Raw genomic sequence first — 21,153 nt, 5'->3', positions numbered from 1 at the left:
TCTCAGTTTAAACATCTGATATGTTGTTTATGTTCTATTGTGAATCAAATATGGCTTGATGAGATTTGCAAATCATTGCATTCTGTTTTTATTCATCCCAACTTTTTTTGAATTGGGGTTGTATTTACAGTAATGCGATTGTATTCTTGTTTGATATTTTGAATAAAACCTTTATTTTAATATACTTTCTGTTATTGTAGCACTTAATGGTTGTTTAAGTGAGTGCAGAAGATAAATGAAATTACATTTTGTCTCACATTGATAACACTTCTATGCCTGCTAAGGTTCTTTTTCCTGTTAGCCTAATTAAATGTAAACAGCAAAACATATTTGCATAAATAAGCCTGTGCCCTCACTCAAATCCAAGGCTTTACCATATGGCTCTGGAGGAGGAATCAAATGGGAGATGTCAAGGTATTTAAAAAAAATGTTGTGTGCAGCTCTGCCTGGTTTGCACCCATTCTCTTTTTTTCTGGGTGACCTCCCTCTCCCACACTCCTTTATACACTTGCATCCTCATATATTGGAATCATTTATATGGTGTCTTGTGCGACTGAGTGTCCATGAAAGCAGGGCACCGTTGTACAAGGTCGCTTAGTCAACCAAAAAAATCTAAATGGTTAAGTGGAATATTCCTGACTAAAAATGCAGTCCTTTCACTTTAACGGTAGCTCTATGAGGAAAGACGGGCATCATGAAGTCCAAACATGTGAAGATCAGCTGTTTCTGAATACAAACCATTACTCACATCGGAACATGCAAAGGTGCAATGACCTCAACAATCCTAAAACACGCTTCACAAAAATGTAGAATCCAAGTCAGTTCCAACTAGCCTATGGTTTCAGTATGTGGATTGTAGTACAAATTCAGTCTCCATCTTCTCTGTTCTTCAAGGCGATCACACAACATTCCCAGTGCTTGTCTGACATCTAGTGGTCAATGAGGGACATGGACAATTCCTTAGCATTGTTTGAATGTGTGCTATGCCAGTGGTTCCACACATCCTAAGTGATGCAATTTGTCCTGGACCTTAGGCCATGTTCGTGCCTAGCAGAGGCATTTGAAGATTTTAGATTACACTCCAAAGAAATCTGACATAATCTGTGTGCATTTAAAATATACGCACACACTACGTACAGTAGAGTTATGAAACATGAAAGAGCCAGTTTTAAATACAAGTATGTCTGACAGAAAACTGACCCCGCAGAAGCACATTCCACTTGTTCCTTACATTCTACCAGCACCACAACTTCATAACAGTAATATAAACATTTTTTTTTTTTTAATCCCAGCTTGTTGTCAAAGACAAACCCTGGTCTTTGTACACACCTTTTCCTTTTGACAGCGAACTCAGGTAAGTAGCAAAGGTAATTTCCCCAAAAAACATTTGGTGGAGAAGAAAAGGAAATAAAAAAAGCTAACTACTAACTACGACCTCCTTGGTTGCGTTTAGTGATTAATAAGAGTCAAGCCCCATCTTCACACAACTACAGATGAAAGCTGATTAGCATACACACAGACATTCAAACACTGTGGCAAACATGAGGTTTTCTCCATTTTTGTCACCGTGGCTGGCAGAACCTACCTGTGGGCCAGTTGCTCAATTGTCAGTGGCCATGATAGAAATAACAGTTTGCTATCATTCTGTCAGAAATGGGGCAGAAAAACATTGGCTTTCTCCGAAAACAAGCACGCAGCAGGTGGTGCCGTCTCTCGGTGGATAAGCAATTAGCTTTCTGGGGGCCAAAACTACAGTTTGTCCCACATAGAAAACAAGCAACACCTGTGTGTGCAGCCGAGTGGAGCCAAGGCTCAGCACTGCATAATAGAAAATTGGAGCATCCAACAGGGGAGTGTCAAGTTGCCCTTTTCTGAATGTGTTGTTGGAGAAGGTTGACAGGAAAATGAATAGAATGGGTAATAAGCATGGTGGAGGCAACGAAATAATTTTTCACTATTGAGGATTGTAGGATGAAATCCTGATAATTATGCAAGTGAAACATTAATTAAATCTCTGACAGAAAAGGGGAAATTAAAGTGACAGAAGTTATGAAAAGAAGAAAAGCAGAACTTAGATCATGCATTGCATAAAGAGGTGGGAGAAGACATAGAAATGAATCAGGATGAAAAAAAAATGGCAGTGGCAGAAAAAAAATGCACGGAATAGAAAAATATTCAGCCAATGCTTACTCAAGATAAGAAAAAAGTGAAAAATAAATGAGATAAGTAAGACAAAAAAAAACAAAAGAATAGGAGACGTGTCACTCAGCATGAAGTCAGAAAGCAGAAAAGGGCCACTGCACAGAATCAAGATAAGATAGACATACATTTTAGTCAGAAAAATGGATAGAACCACTTACTGAGGCTACAGTCTATCCTGATACAATCTGGCGGGAGAGAGAGCGAAATGGTGAGATCAAATAAAAAAAGAAGAAAGAAAGAGACAGAAAGAAAGAGGAGGAAGAATAAAGAGAAAAAAAAAATACATTTTACATCCTTCAAGGTACATTCTGCAGACAACCAAGCATTGATCTGGGGCCACCATCCGGGGACAGGCTCTGAGTCAGGATCACCCTTTTCCTCCATCAAGCCCATCATCCATCCCTCTTTCCACCTGATCCCCCCAAAACACAGCAGAAGGCAAGACTTACAGTAATGTCAGACTTAGAATAAGTGTAATTTTGTTTTCCATTTTACCAATTCGTACTAAAACGAAATGTTGTCAGCAACCACATCATAAAGCAAACTGTGTGCTGCTGTACAACAATGTATCAAGGTTGCAATAGGTGATTATGATTAACTTCATTAGTCGAGTCATATCTACTATGATTATCTCAACTTCACAAAATACTGGAATCGAAACTGCTGAGACTAAAATAAGTTGTTTCCTCGACAATGGTTGTAGGCGAACATTATGCTTTTTGTTCCACCGCATGTGTGGTGTTAACATTAGACTAAATGCAATGTCTGGTACTTTTTAGCCTAAACCCCTTTGCCTGGCAATTTCCGACGCACTTGCCTTCTGCAGCACTTTGGGTATGAGAAACCCAACAGTGTAAATGACAAGAAAGGGTGATCTGCACATCCCAGCCACCTCATGCCTAGTGCACACAAACCGCAGGAAATGACACCCTGCTGTGTACTATTTGCAACAAGTGGTGTCAGAAACACAGCGAGAAGTGTCCTAATTTCACAAGCCGTGTTTTGAGAAAACGTGCACTGTGAATAAATCTCTGACTTTTGACTCCTCATGGGAGGAAGAAAACAGATGCTTCTATTATGTATTATGAAGGTGCAGTATCACATTATTATGCCCAACAAAATTGACATTTCTGGAAAATAATGTATATCTTTTTTGCCCCATGTAGTGGCTGCATGTTACATGTGCATGTGGCAGTGTGGTTGGGTTGTGGTCTCGAGCTGTCAACCGCAACAGAATAGTGGACACAAACAGTCAGGGACCAGCATTACTCTTGTATGTGGTGGGTAAAACAAATCCAACAAGGGAAAATATAATATATTACATATGACTGTATTATAATCAGGCACAGGAAATATGTTTAAGCGAATGTTTGAAAAAATGCAAAAGCTTTAACTTCTTTACATAATGCGTCAGTCATCATCATCAGCGGTAAGAGTGACTGACTGGCACAGTGCCAGCTAAATCTAACCTGAACAGGTTTTATCACAAATTAAATTAATGTCATTAGGACTAAATTTGTCCATTTGTGGTAAAACATTATCTTAACCAGGATTAAAGCCTTAACAGATAGTGAGCATTCTCTGCAGATTATAGGATGCATTTCACTTTAAACTTTAATTCTTTTCCGTGCAGAGGAGCTGTGTAATTCCTCAGCACAGCTTTAATGTCAGTCAACAGTCAGACTTTCGGTGGTGTCACTTAAAGCAGACGAATGACATTCATATGCAGATTCATTTATGGATTTAGCCCCTGGCCACAAGTGTGTGTGGTTGGGGAGCTGGGAGCAGGTTTAAGATGAAGCTCTAACTTCAGTAAGTCCAAGTGCGATCACTTTTATGCAACTACAGCTGTGAGCTGATCTCTCTGACTGTTTGATCCGAGGGCCGCAGACATACAAGCCGTTGAAGGGATGAAAAGTTCCATCGTCTGAGTGTTGGCCAGATGCGGTGTCGAATGAATGGCAGAAAAAGAGAGAGAGATGGAGACACAGAGAGAGGCAGAGCGAGAAAGCAAGACAGAAAGAGACAGAGGAAACGGAGGCAGAATGAGAAGGAGATCGAAAAGGGTAAAAAAATAAATAAAAAATTGGAATGGCCTCCTTTATTTATCCCACTGCTCCAGTTTCTGTCTTCGTGGTGGCCAAAACTCAACTCACGTTTTTCGTGGTGCATGTCTGTCATGCTCTTCCTGTTTCACTGTAGAAAGTCTGTTCCTCCAAATGACCAGGACGCCGAGTGTCCAGAGCTGGAAGGTCATATCTATGTTGCCCAGAGTGCTAATATCAATTGCAATAAAATATTAATAAGCCAAAGCGTCCGCATTCCTACAGCTAGTTGTTAGAAGGAATGCACCCCCCCCCCCCTTTATAAAACCATCCATTTTACAACCCTCTCTCTACTATTTCAATGACCTTTTCCCCACTAACCTTGCCTTTCAGACCTCTTTACATCACCCGCTTCTTTGAACTCATCTGTAATTACTTTTATGTGAATTCCTATCTCCTCTTAACACTGCTGCTGGGCAGGAGTGAAGCCAGCCAGCCCTTCAGCTAAGTCCACAAAAAAGAGAATGGAGCAGAACCACGAGGAAGAGCAAGACAGGGGCAAGGCCACCTTGAAGCTTCTGGAGACAGCTGTTCAAGTTAAACCTTAGGGTCGGGCCACGTTCGGGTAGAGATGGAGCTTTTTAATATAGGAGGAGTAGCTATGGGTCTTCACAGGGAATAAAAGGGACACGATGGGCGTAGATGGAATGGGGTGGTACCAGGGGAAAATGGAACAGAAATGACTGCAGGGCGGCTCCACTTGGGAACAAAATGAGTGGGGATGCCTTTACGTAGTGATTTGAGTTTTTTTTTCCCTGCAGCAAGCACTTCTTCAGTTCAGTTTGTGGTGGAGAAGTTTCTGGATTTGTTCCTCAGTTTTCTCAAATAAGCTATACTCAGGACCATTGGTATTCCTGGCTTAAACCAATTGGTAGTTTTAGTTGTTAGCTTACTGTAAACATGAAATGAAATTAACCTTTAGCAATAACAAATCTGACTTAACTGAGGGACCAAAAGGAAGCTTTTTCACCAACGATCTGATAATGGTAAAAAAATATATAAATATACATATATATATATGTATATATATATATATATATATATATATATATATATATGGTGTGAAACTCAACATTTCAACCACTGTTTTCAGTTCAGCAGTAATAATAATGCTGAAATACAGTGTGAAGATGATGAGACAGGGAATGGTAAGGGACAAGTTAGCAGGGACATACACTATGAATGACGGTGACCTACCGAGGTTCACAGTGAGTTTGACACGGCCTCCATCCAGCTCCAGCCGTAGGGTGTCTGCTGACTCCTTGGAGGTGGTGGCCATGAGAAGACCGTATGCCCGCTGAGACATGAAGCGCAGCGCCACATCCTCAGCCTCTGTGTGCATGGTGATCGCCATGATGATCTTCAGGTACATGCTGCCGTCGTAACTGAGCACCGTTGCCTCTGACAATGGGAACCAAGGAGTCGATTGAGTGGTTAAACACATTTAAATGACATCAAAACGAGTAGATTTATATCAGTTGTAAGTGTTATATGAAAAAAAATGTGGCATTAAACTATTCTGTCAATCAAAACAATCAATACTTCTCCAACAATATTCACCATTGCTCCCAACCAAGTACAAAACATCACCAATGTGTTTCATTTTGAGTGGCTGTGGAGGAATCGAGTAATATCCTTTGGGTTTTCTTCCTCTAGTCAATATCATTGATTGTCTGTACACTCTGTTAATCTATGCACTCAGTGTACTGACACAGAGAAATATGAGACTGGTTATTGAAAACTGCCCTTTGCAACAGATTAGCAGTAACACAAAGCTCCACTAGATGGCAGAAGAGAATCATTGAAGCCACATCTGTCACTTGTCCAACCAAAGACATGAAAATATCACGCTTCAAAATGAAGACATTTCATTCTTTACCTCCACTGTCCCGATTTGAATCCTGTCTCTCCTTCCCTCATTACCTGCCTCGTCCCTCAAAATCACATGCTGTCATGGCTCACTCACCCCCACAGACAAAGCGTGAAGCAAGGTGCATCCAAGTAATTGGGATGAATCGGGTGCGGGTACGTGTGTGGTGCTATTTGACTAGTTCACCTTGCGTAGTTGTGGCGTATGCGCCACCTGGGTTTGCATGTCTGGCACAGATGGCAGCAGTAGGCCTGGCTGCTCTGCCATACTGCTGCCAGCCTCTCGGCACTTCAGCATCAGCGTCCCCACATTTCTCCACCCTAGCCAGTGGGCCCTGATGCCACCCAGTCCCTTGATTCTCTTGCTCTGGTTTTAATGGATCCAGAGGAAAAATATAAAGATTTATCAGCTTGTTATTGTTTCACGTAGGGACGATGGGTAATTCCCTTTGCAGTTGGTACTATACTCTTGTGGGTGCTGTCTTAATTCTAAGAAATAATATTTTTTTTTTTTGTTTTTACTCAACTCTAAGAAAGGTTATTTTGCCAATGAGTGTGTCAAGTGATGCAGTGGTATTTTACACGGATGTGTAGTATTGAACACACACTGTTGGTCCTTCCACCCTTCTTTTCACCTTCATCTTCCTTACCTATCTCACAGTTAGTACCCAGGTATCCAGTGCCAGTGCAGTCACAGATGTACCGATTCCAGCCCTCTTTGCATAGACCTCCATTACCACACGGGGCACTGCTGCAGCGTTTCTGAAGCTCACGGGTACAGAAACTGCTGACACCCAGTGCACTCTGGATCTCAGCCAGACGGCGGACGTCACGGCTCTTGCCATCAATGAAGAGGTCACGAACGCATCCCACGTAGCCATAGTTGAGTAGTGCTGTCCAAACCTCTGGCGGCAGGATGAGGTCTGACTTCGACTCGGGCAGCCCGCCTAGGTACATATCGCTATCCAGGTCCAGGATTTCACTGCCCTCTGGGGAGCTAAAGGGCATGCTGCGGCTGTTGACTGAGATAGATCCTAAAAGACAGACCGGCAAACAAAAACGGACAATGTTAACACCGGATATTAAAATGGAAAAATAAATCATTTCTAAGAGTAGCTACAAACGTGGGGCTTCCTATGTGTAATGTTTATCTTCTGCATCTGAGCTGGCCCTTTGTCCGAAAAAGTGATAAATTGATATTAAGTTTATTTTAACAAATTTAAGAGACGGCACAAGTGATTAAGGACTTGTGCGGCCTGGTTAGGTCAGTAATAGGGTGGGAGGTCAAGTGCATGAGTGGACAAGTAAGTAACTTGATGATGCTGACCGTCTTATGAGCCCAGACAGAGGGACAGATAAAAAGCAGGGAAAATAGATGACAGCGCAGAATGTGTGTGTGTGCGCGAGCGAGAGAATGTCTGTCTTTCTGTGTGTGCCTAATGTGTCTGTAATAGGCTAAATGGAGGAGAAGGGAAGCAGAATGCAGCAGGGAGTGGGTGAAACAAAGGCCCTCTCTCTTTCTTTGATTAACGACTCCGTCTTAATTTTCTATTAAAAGCCAATTACAGCAGGAGCAGCAGTGAGATCACATGTGCGCACACACACACACAACCAGATTCACACCCTTCCTCATTATAAGATGCCATTAAGGGGAGTTATAATGTCCAAGGAGCTTGCCCACCTATAGCTCATTCATCAGATACCACACACATACTCCTGTTGTACCCTCGTGCAGACAGAGGCATTAATACGCAACAGGTAAGTATGCAAAACAAATTTACATTAAAAAAAATACAACTAAATGCATCATTAATAGTCGATATTTCTTAAGTTAGCTTGGGCATTATTGGACTAGCAATAGCTGCAGCTGGACAGCTGGACATTTTAACTGTGAATGACCCATTTGTGAAACATTAGTTTTTTCAAAAAGTCCTATTCTAGTGAATCCATCCAATCAGCTGTCTTTATTTTTGTAAGCATTATGCACTAAGGTAAACAGACCCAGAAGTCAAGTGGTGAAAATAAATAAAATAAAAACTGCTGGATCATCCACAAAATTTGAATAAAGGTAAGTAATCATTCATCTAACAACAAATCTTGATAATCTGTCAACGTCAACATAACACATGGTTGAAGCCCCCTCACCTTTCCTTCCTTCCCTCTGGAAATCCACGTGGCACCATTCCCCATCATTGACCTTCTTGTTGCTGGCCTTCAGCTTTGTTTTCCCAGAACCCATATCAATCAGTAGGTACAAATACCCGTCCAGCAGCTCCATGGCAAAGTAATCAGTCTTCAGCTCCCTACCGGGCTTCTGCTCTTTGGGTCCCTGAGGGCGGCCGTGGCTGAACAGTAGCAGGCCGCTGGGCTCTGTGGTGCGAAAGTCAAAGGAGATAGACCCAGTCTTCTTGGTGTTCCACTTAGGCAGGGAAATGTAGGACTCGGGGGTCTCAAAGGTGACTGGATCTAGAGCTGCCACGTCCTCACAGCGGAAAACCAAGTCACCGTTCAAGGTGATTTTTTGGTCGCGCTCGATGGCAAGTCGTGACAGCTCCAGCTTAAAGTCATTGTTCTTGTACACCACCTGGGGAACAGAACAAAGACCATATACATGCAAGGTTATGCAGTATTTATAGGTAACATAGCAGTGGTGATGCATCTCTACATTCAAATATGGCAAATACATTTTGTTTGGTCGATTTTTTTAGGCTGACAACAAAACGCAGTTGCAGACGAGAATATCCTGTCCTCAGGACAGAGTCCCTGCAGATGCATCCTAATTGCCTAAATTAATTTCAAATGTCAGTTTTAGTGGCTGCTTAAAAATCCAGTCTGCATGGAGTTTTGATCTGATGGATCAAAACAGGAATGAAATACACGAGTTTCTCTTGAACAGCAGCGAGGAAACAAAATCAATAGCACTTACTAGAGGAGCTGCTTTAACCAATACCTTAACAAGAAATTTAGGTCAGATGAGTGCTCAGTTTACTGATGGTCCATGATTTGGTAAGGAAATCCTTCACACTTTGAAGTCTTTGAAAAGGCTGAGCAACCACTCAAGGGGCCACTGTGTTGCCCAGGGCATGCTTTCATCGATTTCACTGATGTGTGGGTGTGTATCACCGCTTTAGAAACTCCTAACTCCTGGTCAAATCCATAAAGTGTACAAACTGTTTGTTTTTCTACAAAACAGGAAGCCCAGAAATGTTGGTACAAATGGAGAAAAAAAAGGAAGAAATGCAAGAAAAATTAAAAGGTTCCAGGGGATATCCGAATGCGGGGACAAGGGAATGTTGCCTACAGCATTAATGCAAATGTCTCAGACAGCCTTTAACAAAAAAAAAAAAAAAGACTATTGTTTCAGCTTCAAGTGTGTGTCTGTGCCTCACTGTGAGCATTCATAATGGATTAAATGCTAAAGGCAAAGTAAATTATCCTTTTCTGTCATAGTTTTAGTGTTGCTTTTATTTGGTGAACACTCTGTAGATTGTTTTAATGGGGCATCCTCGTGGTAATAGCGTGAAGCTGCTGAGGTCTTTGTCTACAACTTTTTTCTCCACATTGTAGAACTTTCATGCTCTCTTACACAACTACACACACTCACTGACAGGTAATAGGGGAAAAACAATCTCTCTCTATGATTGTAGATTTGTTTTCCGCTTATGTGGCAGGTAGTGTATGCGTTTACGGAGATTGTTGTTATTGTAGTCTCAGGTTTCATCCCTGAAGCCCACGTGTTCTGTTGAACTTTCTCTGAGCAAAGACACAGAATTGCTTCCTGCCTATTGTGTTCAGAGTGTAACAAAAAGCGTGGCCACATCAGTGTTATCAGGCTTCAGCCTGTCAAACAGAAACTGTAAAACACCAAGCTCTATTCAAAGAAAAATTAAATTTATGATTCCAAAATATTGTATTTGTAATGTATTTTTTAAGTTAGCTGTTACCAATTGAAACCAATTGTCATTCTGCTACATGTCATGATTGGGTATAAAAACAACATCCCAGAGAAGCTGAGATGTTCAAAAGGAAAATAAAAATGTGTGTTCAACATCATTTTTCTCAGCGTAAAATTGCAGAGAATGGGGGTTTAACCATCTATGATTTACAATTACAATATCTTTAATGAATTTGGACACATCTACGCACAATGCTCAAGACCTTAAACAAATAATGTGAATGGTGGCAATCTTTGTTCTGCAGTGGAAACAGCCACAAAGAAACAACTAAATATTGAGAACATCCAGAGACACTGCCACATTCTCTGGGCCTGAACCCATTTAGAATGGACTGAGGTAAAGTGGGAAACTGTCCTGGACTTTTAGCAGTCAGAATTAAAAATTCCGTTTCCAATTCTTCTTTCAAAAATAAAGCAGCTGAAGAGGAAGAAAAGGCAAAATCTTGTAAACATGCCCTGTCTCGGCCGTTTATTTCTGTCATCAAATTCAAAATGAGCATACATTTCTCTGTGAACCGAGAGAAAAGCTGGGGGGAGAGAGAGCAAAAGCAAACAAAAGAAAAAGTTTTTTAAATGAAAAAAAGGTTTTATTTCAATTTGTTCTGGTGTGAAATTATTAATTTTTTTTATCTCAAAACAGTATTTTGTAATTTTTTCTAATTGCCCTACTTTTTTTAAAGATTGCACTGCTAAAGTTTTGCTCTCAACTGTATTTTATTTGAGTACATGTTAGCTACATATCCTGCTAGGATTGGGTTTTGTTTGAAGTTTCTAAATTCTGATTTTGGTTTTGGTTTTGGTTTATCCGTTCCCGTTCTTATCCGTCCCGTTTTTCGATTCCAAAACGGTTTAAACATTTTAAAAGGGTCTAATTGATAAGAAAAAAATTCTATTTTGTAATGTTTGTTTCCGATACTGGTTATTGGTATTTTGAACAGTTTGTTCTTTTCCTCATATGCTTCATTTCTTTTAGTCTAAAAACACCATCAACTTAATTTCAAATGAATGGGTGCAAAGCATAAATTTGCACAATTTTAAGAAACAAATCCTCAACTATGACTTCTGGAGTAGTCATAGTTAATTTGATTATTCTGCCAAACTACTATGGAATGCAAACAGAAAAAAAAAAAAAAAGCCACTCTTCTCTTTTGTTGACATCGGCCGGTTTTCATATTTGCATCACGGAAAGGCTTATCCAGTGTGATGTGGTTCACTGAATTGGTTTTTGACTGGTAATTTCACCAGACTGCCGCTGTCATTCCTCATAGTCTTTCACGGTATCTCTTTCAGATGCCTTCAATTCTCACCTATTTTTCCCATGTATGCACTCTCTCTCCTTCTACCTCCTCCTCTCTGTCAAACACAGCACCTACACACAGGCACAGAATGAATCACAAGAACACATACGCTGGGTTATTCTTGAACTTAAGCTTCTTTTGGTTATCTCCTACATTGGCCACGCTGCCACATGTACTGTACACCTCATAATGTCGTCATTAGCAGAGATTAGTCCTGGTAATTAGCCATGATAATGTGAAAACTGGCAGCTAATATAGTGTAAGCTTGCCTGGCTTAAGGTGTTAGAAAAAGAGAGGGGTAGGTGAACGAGAGAAAAGGCAGTGGGAGGACAGAGAATTTATATTTATTTTAAGATATTTAATTTTGGCTAACTATGCTGCTCCATTTCTACAAATACATATAACCTTGTTTCATATGTGTGCATTGATCAAACGATGATACAGCATGTGAGGAAAAGATGAGTCAGAAAACAAAGCTGGGAACATGCTGTGCCAGAAGTCTCCCGTTTGATTCCCAAATCAAACTATTTATAATTATGTACATGAGATCATCAGATTCTTTTGCCATACAGCAAACTACCAACTTGTAACCTAGAGTTTTCTGTAACTACTACTCATTTCTAGCTTGTTTCTTTTTTCCCTTTTTTCTCTCTGTTGGCTGCTGTTTACGTGAGAGCTGAGCACCTCGCACACACATGCAGCTAAGCAGAGCACCTTAAATCAACCAGTGCTAACTGGATTAGGGAAGAGAGATCATATTTCATCTTCACTAGCTTCTCTCCATTTGCTTCCCATAAAATGTAGAATAGAATTCAAAACCCTCCTTCTTACATACAAAACTCTTAATGGTCAAGCTCCATCATATTTAAAAGATCTCATAGTTCTGTATCGCCGGATTAGACCACTTCGATCCCAGAATGCAGGCCTACTTGTGGTTCCCAGAGTTTGCAAAATTAGAATGGGAGGCAGAGCCTTTAGCTATCAAGCTCCTCTCCTGTGGAACCACCTACCAATCCAGATTCGGGGGACAGACACCATCTCTACTTTTAAGACTAGGCTTAAAACCTTCCTTTTTGATAAAGCTTATGGTTAAAGCTGGTCACTCAACCTGAACTAGCTCCTACTTAAGACACTATAGGTTTAGAGTGTTGGGGGACTCCTGCAAGTGCAATGAGCTCCCCTCCTCTTTTTCTCTATACATTTATTTGTCACCACTGCATGCTATTAATTTTGTGTCCTACCAACCTGTATAATGTTTTGTTGTTGCTTTTTGTTGTTGTTTTGTTGTTGCTTTTGTTGCTCTTTTCTTTTCTCTCTTCACTTTCCACTCACCCCATCCGGTCAAGGCAGATGGCCGCCCACCCTGAGCCTGGTTCTGCTGGAGGTTCCTCCCATTAAAGGGAGTTTTTCCTCTCCACTGTTGCCTAGGGCTTGCTCCAGGGGGATTTGTTGGGTTGCTTCTACATACTTGTGTAGTCTAGACTTTATTCTGTAAAGTGCCTTGAGATGACTTTGTTGTAAATTGGCGCTATATAAATAAAGTTGAATTGAATAAATTACCAGTGCTCTTCTATTTTACTGCAAGTCATTGATATCAAGACAAGTCAGGAGGATTTTGTTCAATCCAATATGTAACCAATCAGAACAATAAACACTAGACTAACCTGGTTACATAGAGTAAATAGTTAATGGTTTAAGTATTGACATGCACTTTAGATTGCACATTTTGAACCTGGTCAGAAATATGCAGCCTGGTCTGTACTCTTCACTACCTCAATGCATGTATATGCAAACCTAACTTACCGTAACCTAACCTTACAGTATGCAGTAAAGCATGGCTGAAGAAATATATAGCAGAATACATTGATTTTGACTTTGTGTCAGCCATTTTGGATGTGTGTTACATTCTCTTTTGGTTGGACCTTAGACAGAACTGTTTTTAAAAGCAGTTAAGAAATGACTTTCCTTGAGAAAGCCAGTCCATTAATACAGAGATCCAGAATTATCTTGCTCCAATATCAGCTGTAACTGTGCCCAAATCCAGCTTGCAGAATGATATGTTCAATTCAACAAGGGCAAGACAAGAATATGCTGTGTTAGCTGGTCACTAAGCATATAAAAAGATATCTTTTCACAGTCTCGTAAGTCCTCCAGTGTGTCCCCAGCAAAAGAACACAAATAAATGGAGAGGAGTTGCCAGGGGCACAATGAAAGCAAATAGTACAACACAAAATAAGGTGGGAGACTGCGAGGGAAAAGTGTTAAGCACTCTAGGCGAGACAGGAGAAAATGGTGGTGAACGACAAATCTGAGCACAGTGAGGGTATCAGAGGGAAGCCTGGGAGCACCGGTGTGTGAGACATGCAGGACCCACTTTGAAAGGTTTATTACGTAATTTGTGCTTTGCAAAGCAAAAGACTCACATGATCTGCACTCAGTCAGGGCCAGCAGGTTCGAATTAAATGTGTTTGTAGGCTCAGCATGTACATTGTGTACGTCTTGTTCATATTATTACCTGTTTAGGTAATAAAAATCAACATGGCTATCTTTTTCAATGTTAGCAGTGATTTTCTAATGAGCAAACTGCCAGACTCCTGTAAAACGTTCAAATATGGAGCAGAGTATTTGTCCTCTTTTGATTTGATCATAACTTTTTGACTTTCTGAATTCATTGCTTTGAGTAGCGGAGTGTCAGGGTATTTTTTGCTTGTGATCCTTCAAAAATCAGAATCTGTGTGTCCCTGACATGGATTTTTAACTTGCTTAACATGCTTTTCTCAGACTTCTAATGGTATGACAAACACAAGGCCAAGGCCTTCCTCAGGGGTGATTGATCTGTCATTGAGAAAGTCTGCAAATCCAAAACTCTGAGGGTCAACAGAACACAGACACACACAGAGCATGCTCAACATTATATATATATATATATATATATATATATATATAGCATATCACAAAACACATTGTTTGCGCCTGCCATTAAAAAGATAATAGCAATACATAAAAGCAATACATTCAAAGACAAGACACTAATCAGTACTTGAAGATGCCAATATTGTGTGATCTATCAAATATTTTTTTCTGAATATTTTACTGACAATAACTGACAGCTCATCCACTTTGACCTTCCAACAAACCACAGTACCAAATAAATGTGACTTTTGCTATTAAGAATGTAAGTGGGGGGGGGGGCAGATAGGTAACTCCAGCAGATTTTATCAAGCAACAAAGGTGAGGCTAGGAGGAAGTGGAAGTCGAAGAGGTAAAGCATCAATATGAAGTTGGGAGGGCAGAAAGGGGGAGAGAGTGAAAGAGGGTGAGGGCACAGAGGAGGGCTGGAGCATTCATCCAGCGCAAGGAATCAGTCGAAGAAATCAATTTTTAATTTGGCTGTCAGGATGGCAAACCTGGCGTACCAACAGCGCTACCATGGACTTAATTACACAAAACTGCCCTCGAGAAAGGGAAGATGAGAGGCAGAGAGAGGTGTAGGGAAGTGATGAGAGAGGTGGGGCGAGTGAAGAAGATAAGCAGGAGGGCAAGAAGAGAGAAATGGAGGGAGGGGTGTGAAATAGGCATAAACCAAGGTCACTGTCTCAGAGAGAGATGGAGAGGTGGAGGCTGCAGTGGAGAGACAGATGGTGATGTACAGAAGAACAGAGGAATCTCTGAAAACAAGACTTGGGGGCTGAAGAGCACAGAGACCTGATTTCACACACCACCACTCAGAATTGGAGCCTAGGAAACCTAGATACGGCACACAGTGTATGATCATAGCATAAGGGTGACTTTGAACACAGACACCCACCCACCCACCCCCACACACAATTTTTTATTTATTTTTTTTATTTTATTTTTTTTTACAGGGCTTCACTGCCTCTTTTGGTGTCTTTTTACACTTCTTCTGCTGTGCTCTTCCTTGAAATGTTGGCTGCCTGGAGGGGGCTGGCGAAGCGTATCAAAGGCATTTGACCATGGTGGCGGCATGAAAGCCTCGGCCCAGACCATAACACCACTGATAATCCAAGCTGTGTCACTGAACTAGCACAAGATGAAAAACACCACTGTCCGTCCTCCAACCACTCACTCTCTGCTTTACTGCACAGCCACTACTCCTCCACCTGGCACTCTCGGTTATTCTCCTTGCACGTTTTCGCCGTGCCTTTCTTCCATAGTTACCTTTCTGGCCCAGTTCAGCTAATGTAGTCATTAGAGCTCGACCACACGTGAATAAACTCAGCTCAGAAGACTTCAAAATAACAAGTGACCCTTTAGAAACACTTTCTAGTTCGCAAACACACCTCCGTGCCTCTGTTATGCAGTTTCAAATGGATTATTTTAAGGGAAAAGGGTCACAAAAATACCCAGACTTCTGAAGTTACTCGACAAATGGTTTTCAATACCAACCACAACCCAAGCTCCCAAATGAAAACTGAAGCCCTCGGCAGAAGGTCCAACTTGAATACAGTAGTAAACGTACTTCCTTCACGAGTTTTGTCCAGAACCTGTTCCCTTCTCTGTCAACTACATCTCCCCTTTACCCTAAAATGATCTTGTTCACTTTCCTCTTCTCATATTTAGTACTTTGCAGTGCATGTTGCAAATGCTTTATTATTCCATAAAACATTATCTCTGTTTAATTTGCTATATATTCAGTTTGGGGATTTATTTATTTTTTTAAACCAGCACCACCTGCTCTTACTTAGCTACCTATTGGTGTCTATTCAAGTCTATAAGTCAAACAAACTCTTATATGTTCTCCACTCTAACCATCTGTTCTAACGTTCTATTTCTGGCTCTTTGACAACACTGCCTCTTTGCTTTCACCTCTATTTGTAGTTGTTAGCTCTCATCATTGTCACGGTTTCCAACCGTTCAACCCCCGCCCCCACCCCCATCCCCCACCCCTCCCTGTGCTCAGGCTGTACGCTGACTGTAAATCCAGCCTTGTGTCTTGATGAGAAAGAAGATAGTTAAACGCCTTGAAAAGTTTAAGACCCACTAGGGATCCTTCAGATAGCAACCCAAATAATGAAAATGTAATTCCACAGGCATAATTAAGTTAGAGATGGGACGATTACTGTGCGATCCATTAAAAGTGATGGCAAAAGTAATTACTTATTCAATCAGTGTGGTTTTATGAGGAAATGCAATGGCACCATGTTGTGTCGCCTCTATACAAGTCATTACATTTACAAGGGCATAAGACTTTAAGCTCTGATTGGTCCTCTTGACAGCTTGTTAAGCAGTGAATTAAAGCCCTGGTCAAAATAAAAGAGTTTTTTTTTTTTAAGTTGAAGAAATAAAGTTTTATAAGTCAAGTGTCCTCTACATATCTATTAATTTGTGCTTGCATTGCTATAAATAATAATTAAAATTCTTCCCACTTTTTGTCATCCGAGTGGTTGTGGATACTCTGTACTATTGTAAGGCAGAGAGTGAGGAAGCACGGAGGAAATAAACACTTGAAATTCAGGAAACTGTATGTCTGACACCTCCTGCTCTCACATATGGGAGTTATATCTGCGCAGTGTTGATTATCATGTGACTGTGTCAGAGTCAACAAAAATGTGTTTGTGTGAGCGTGTGTGAGGATGATGCTATACCACAGTTGAACATGTTGTGCGTTCTCACCAAGTTTGTATTTATGATTTAGTTTGTCTTGTTATCGGTAAGTGACGGCTGAAATTGCACACACGTTCACATGCTCCAACAAAGTGAGGTGTGATACTGTATTTGAAATTGATCAAACACCACAGGATGGTGCAATCTGGATTGTTTCCAAAGTAAGGAACCTACCAGCCTCAGGCAAGGAGATAAAGCGTAAACACACGGTTTGCATGTTCAATCGGGTGTATACAGCCGAACCGACCCCACTGTGACACTCACATCTTTAAGGCAGCCCATGAAGTTGTTGCTGACTGGAGATCCAGGCAGATCGGCAGTGTTGGGGCTCCCTCCAATATAGAAGAAGTCATCTGAGCCCAGCATGGTGTAATCTTCCTGCGTATAACCAGTGGTGGTCAGTATACCATCCACTGAGATGGTCACCTGGCATAGGCATGGCCCAAAAGATACAGATAAAAAGAGGCAGAGGAATAGAAAAAGTGGAGCAGAAAGAGACAGAGAGAGAGAAAATCGTAGGTAGAGAAATTAGAGGAATGAGAAGGAAAAACAAGGAAGAAAGTGGATTAAACACCGGTGAGAGGTAAGGCTGCCCCCTAAGTGGCATTGCTTGTTTGGTTGCTTTTGGTGACAGTCAGACTGGGGGAGTTCACTCTAGAGTGCAGTTGCTTCAAAAAAAAAACAGTCAAGGGTCACTGACTAATCAATGGTAGTAGTAGAGGATCAGCTGTTATTTAGCTGACTAAGGGAGGACAAAATGGGCTTTAACAGTAACCTGACAGGCATGTGATGTGCCCAAAGGACACTTAACCTGAAATAAAGCACCAGAACATCGTATTACACCTGACGCTATTTTAACTGGGCTTCCCCTGAGACAGACATAACTATTCTGCAACGTTCCTTTGCTGAACTAGTCCTCATTCAAGGAACTACCATCAAAAAAAAAAACAAAACAAAAAAAAAACTCCCTTTTCAGTATTTAATTGCCTCAAGTCTCATCTTTTTGTTCAAGGTTACACATTATGTGCTGCATGTTTGATCGCTAACAAAGCGGAAAGTGGCATCAAACTCACAGACACAAGCTATGATGTAGTGTGAATTGAAAAACAGAATCGAGACTTAATTTTAATATATATATGTTTTAAAAACTGTCTTTTTTTTAAAGCTCCCCCAGGCTTTTTAGTGAGTTTTTTTTTTTATTTATTTACCTCAAATTATATTTTGATGTCTGTAATAATAGCCTGGTATTACTGGAACATTACTAACAAAAGGGTTCTAAGCTAAATTACAACAGCATGTGTAGAAACGTACTGATGTAACACTAGACCTTACAAGACGAGGTGAAGCAGCGGCTGCTGCTTAAAAATCAGAAGCATAAAAGCATAAAAATGAGACAGGAGACATGCCCTGTTGAATTCAGAATGCACCTCGAATAACGAGAATATTCTCCACTTAGGTTTCAAGGAGTCATCACACATAAAAACTGTTCCTTTCACATTTTACTCATTACAATGCAGTGCACTACATTACCTGATAAAAATGCTAAAAAGCATAATTTGGCTAATTGTATTACATCATTGCTATATTAACTAGCTGTGCTGCACATTTGCTGCTACACAAACAACCTTCCAAATAATGCTGTTTGATTTGGGAGAAAAGTCTTATGTATCGTCTGAATATCTTAACAGATCTGGTAGCGACAACCACCCACAACTACCTTCATTTCAACTCAAGTCCAACTTTACGCTCTACATATTTGCAATTACCTTTTTTTAAGCAGCTGTACTTCATTTTGAATAGATACAGAGTAATTCTTTTGGCCTAGTGTAGCAACCATAAGCAAATTTTTAAACAATACAAAATTATGTATTTCAATATGTTTTATCTATTGCACAACCTAAGATTAGGATGTTCAGGTCCGAAGCCCTGACAGCAAACACAGGAAAGCAGAGACTGAGGAGAAACCTTAGCAACTGCACTCAACAGATCAGTCACCCCAGCTGAGTGCTTATATTCTCTTTTCCTTGACTGCTTTTTCCCATTTGTTGTCCTTTTTTTGGGTTCGTTTTGGAACGTACTTCCCTTGTTAACAGGGCAACTCATTTTTATGTCTGCTGTTGGAACTTGGCGATGAATGGGGGTTGTATTGGCAGGAATCATCTGTGGCTGACAGCGGCCTGTGTATTAGGATCATTTTGGAGCTCGTCGGACGGGGCTTTCAGCAGGGTTACTTCATTTATTCCACAGTGTCAGGAGAGAGTCCAAGTCTAACAACGTATACACTTTAAAGCAAGTTCGTACAGAGCACTGGTGTAGCCCCTACTCATTGTAACCATATAGGACGCAAGACGTCAAAAATGGAGAGATATAATCTGCTTGCGGAATGTAATGTTGACATAAAGGACATAAAGGATTTTATGGCTAAGCTAATTTTGTTTAGGTGTGAGAATTTTTGCGTAGATTTGTTGTGATAGTGCATCTTTAGGTCTGTGTGAATGTCACTGTCTACCTGCCAGACACCTATAAAGTTTCAGGCTAAAGAGGAAAAATCCGAGGTTGTTAATGTAAATCTTTCTCTTCCTTGCTCTCTCCATTATCCCCGATTCCACCACTTAAAAAGGTTCATCAAAGTCTTAAATGCATGCAGCATTGGAAAGGAATCACCCATGGGCCATGACATCTGTTTCCATGATTTACTGTGTGCTCAGAGGTTTGACCTAAACAGCAATCAGAACCCCACAGAGACAACGTCAAAAATCCACAACAAGCATGTGCATTATCACAATGTTTCCCCTGAGGTAATTCATTATAATTCTAATTATTCTCAGATTTAGGTTGTCTTGTCTTCAGCCAGACATTACAAGCACTTGCATCACTGACCAGAGGAGGAGACGGAGTGATGATATCACAGGTTGCTAGTTGGAAATATTCTCCTATAGCCTAGAAGCTATAAAGCCTACAGCCAAGCAGCATGCAAGAGATTTTGGTTTCCTGGTCTCAATATGACGATATGTTTTTGTAAGTTTGTTTACTATTCAGCATAAATAACTCAAGCTTCAACTAATACATTAATTGTGGAATTCTTTTTACTTAATTTTTTTACAAGACAGCACCTGCAATAGTAACCAGAGGTAGATGACTCACCCTCCTGATCTTGCTCACTGTAAATCTGTTTGCAGCAAACAGCAATCAGGGAATTACTGAAACGTCGTGTTAAAGTTTCACACTTTGATACATCATGGCCAAATTAGCATAGGTGAAATTATTCTGTATACTGGGTTTAATATCGAGAATGCAGTTGGTTGCAACGTTTGCATTCCCTTCATTTAAAATGGCAAAAAGATTAAGACAAAGAATTGAATTAATTTTTAGTGCAATTTCCATGTAAGGCGATGCAAAATTAAAGCTAAACCTTGCATATTTAATCGTGCACCTTCAGTTAGTCAGTAGTAAAAAAATGGAACACAGAGTGTAAAAAAACAAAAGCTAAAGTTTGCCTTCCTCACGATGAATTAATTAAAAATCAGCAACATTTGTACTAGCTGATCCTGCATTAGATATTGTGTTGATTTATAATTAAAAAAATATTTGCTTTCGTTGTTTTGCCACTTCAAAATAATGGGATGCAAACATTTGCACAAAACTGTAGATCACACTGTTGACTAGAAATTATAAAATAAAATACCATCAAAAGTGTGTTTCCTTCATTGTACGGAATATTCCAAGTGGTAGCCAGTGTTGGTGACTATCAATACACCAGTGTTCTACTAGTTCCACGTTTCGTACATATTGAAAACAAGCAGCCGACTAATAAGAAATAGATAACACATTCAGAAGCCCACTTGCTGTATCTATTACTTGTTTTTATTTTTGAACCCTGCATGCTCTGCAAACTTAGTCCATCCACACAGAAAGCAAACAGCATGAGCTGCCTGATCTTCCCCGAACTCTGTGTTGCAGATAGAATAGAAAGCACAGCAGTTGAATATACTGTGGAAAGCTTGGCACAGCTCTAAAACTCAAATCACAAAAAGCATTTTATTTTACCCATTCACATGCGACTGAACTGGATTCCTAACCTCCCTACGATTCAGTCAGC

General features: G+C 40.5%; 1 protein-coding gene across 14 annotated transcripts in view; it reads right to left on the bottom strand.

The window, feature by feature from the left end:
- Positions 1-21,153, bottom strand: part of nrxn2b (neurexin 2b) — a 628,821-nt gene that overhangs the window by 305,154 nt on the left and 302,514 nt on the right. For 10 of the 14 annotated variants that reach the window (XM_067524264.1, XM_067524265.1, XM_067524260.1 and 7 more), the window contains 5 exons: positions 17,319-17,480; positions 8,322-8,760; positions 6,827-7,210; positions 5,505-5,708; positions 2,361-2,387 (listed from right to left, as the gene is read on the bottom strand). In XM_067524264.1, coding sequence (XP_067380365.1) covers positions 2,361-2,387; positions 5,505-5,708; positions 6,827-7,210; positions 8,322-8,760; positions 17,319-17,480 — 1,216 coding nt within the window. The remainder of the gene's footprint in view (positions 1-2,360; positions 2,388-5,504; positions 5,709-6,826; positions 7,211-8,321; positions 8,761-17,318; positions 17,481-21,153) is intronic. The other 4 variants (XM_067524256.1, XM_067524262.1, XM_067524263.1 and 1 more) reach the window with 1 other exon arrangement.

This window comes from Channa argus, chromosome 12 (genome assembly GCF_033026475.1).
Source record: "Channa argus isolate prfri chromosome 12, Channa argus male v1.0, whole genome shotgun sequence".
In the NCBI taxonomy this organism is placed as follows: domain Eukaryota; kingdom Metazoa; phylum Chordata; class Actinopteri; order Anabantiformes; family Channidae; genus Channa; species Channa argus.
The sequence above is the reverse complement of the archived record's forward strand: the minus strand, read 5'-3'. Positions and strand labels throughout refer to the sequence as shown.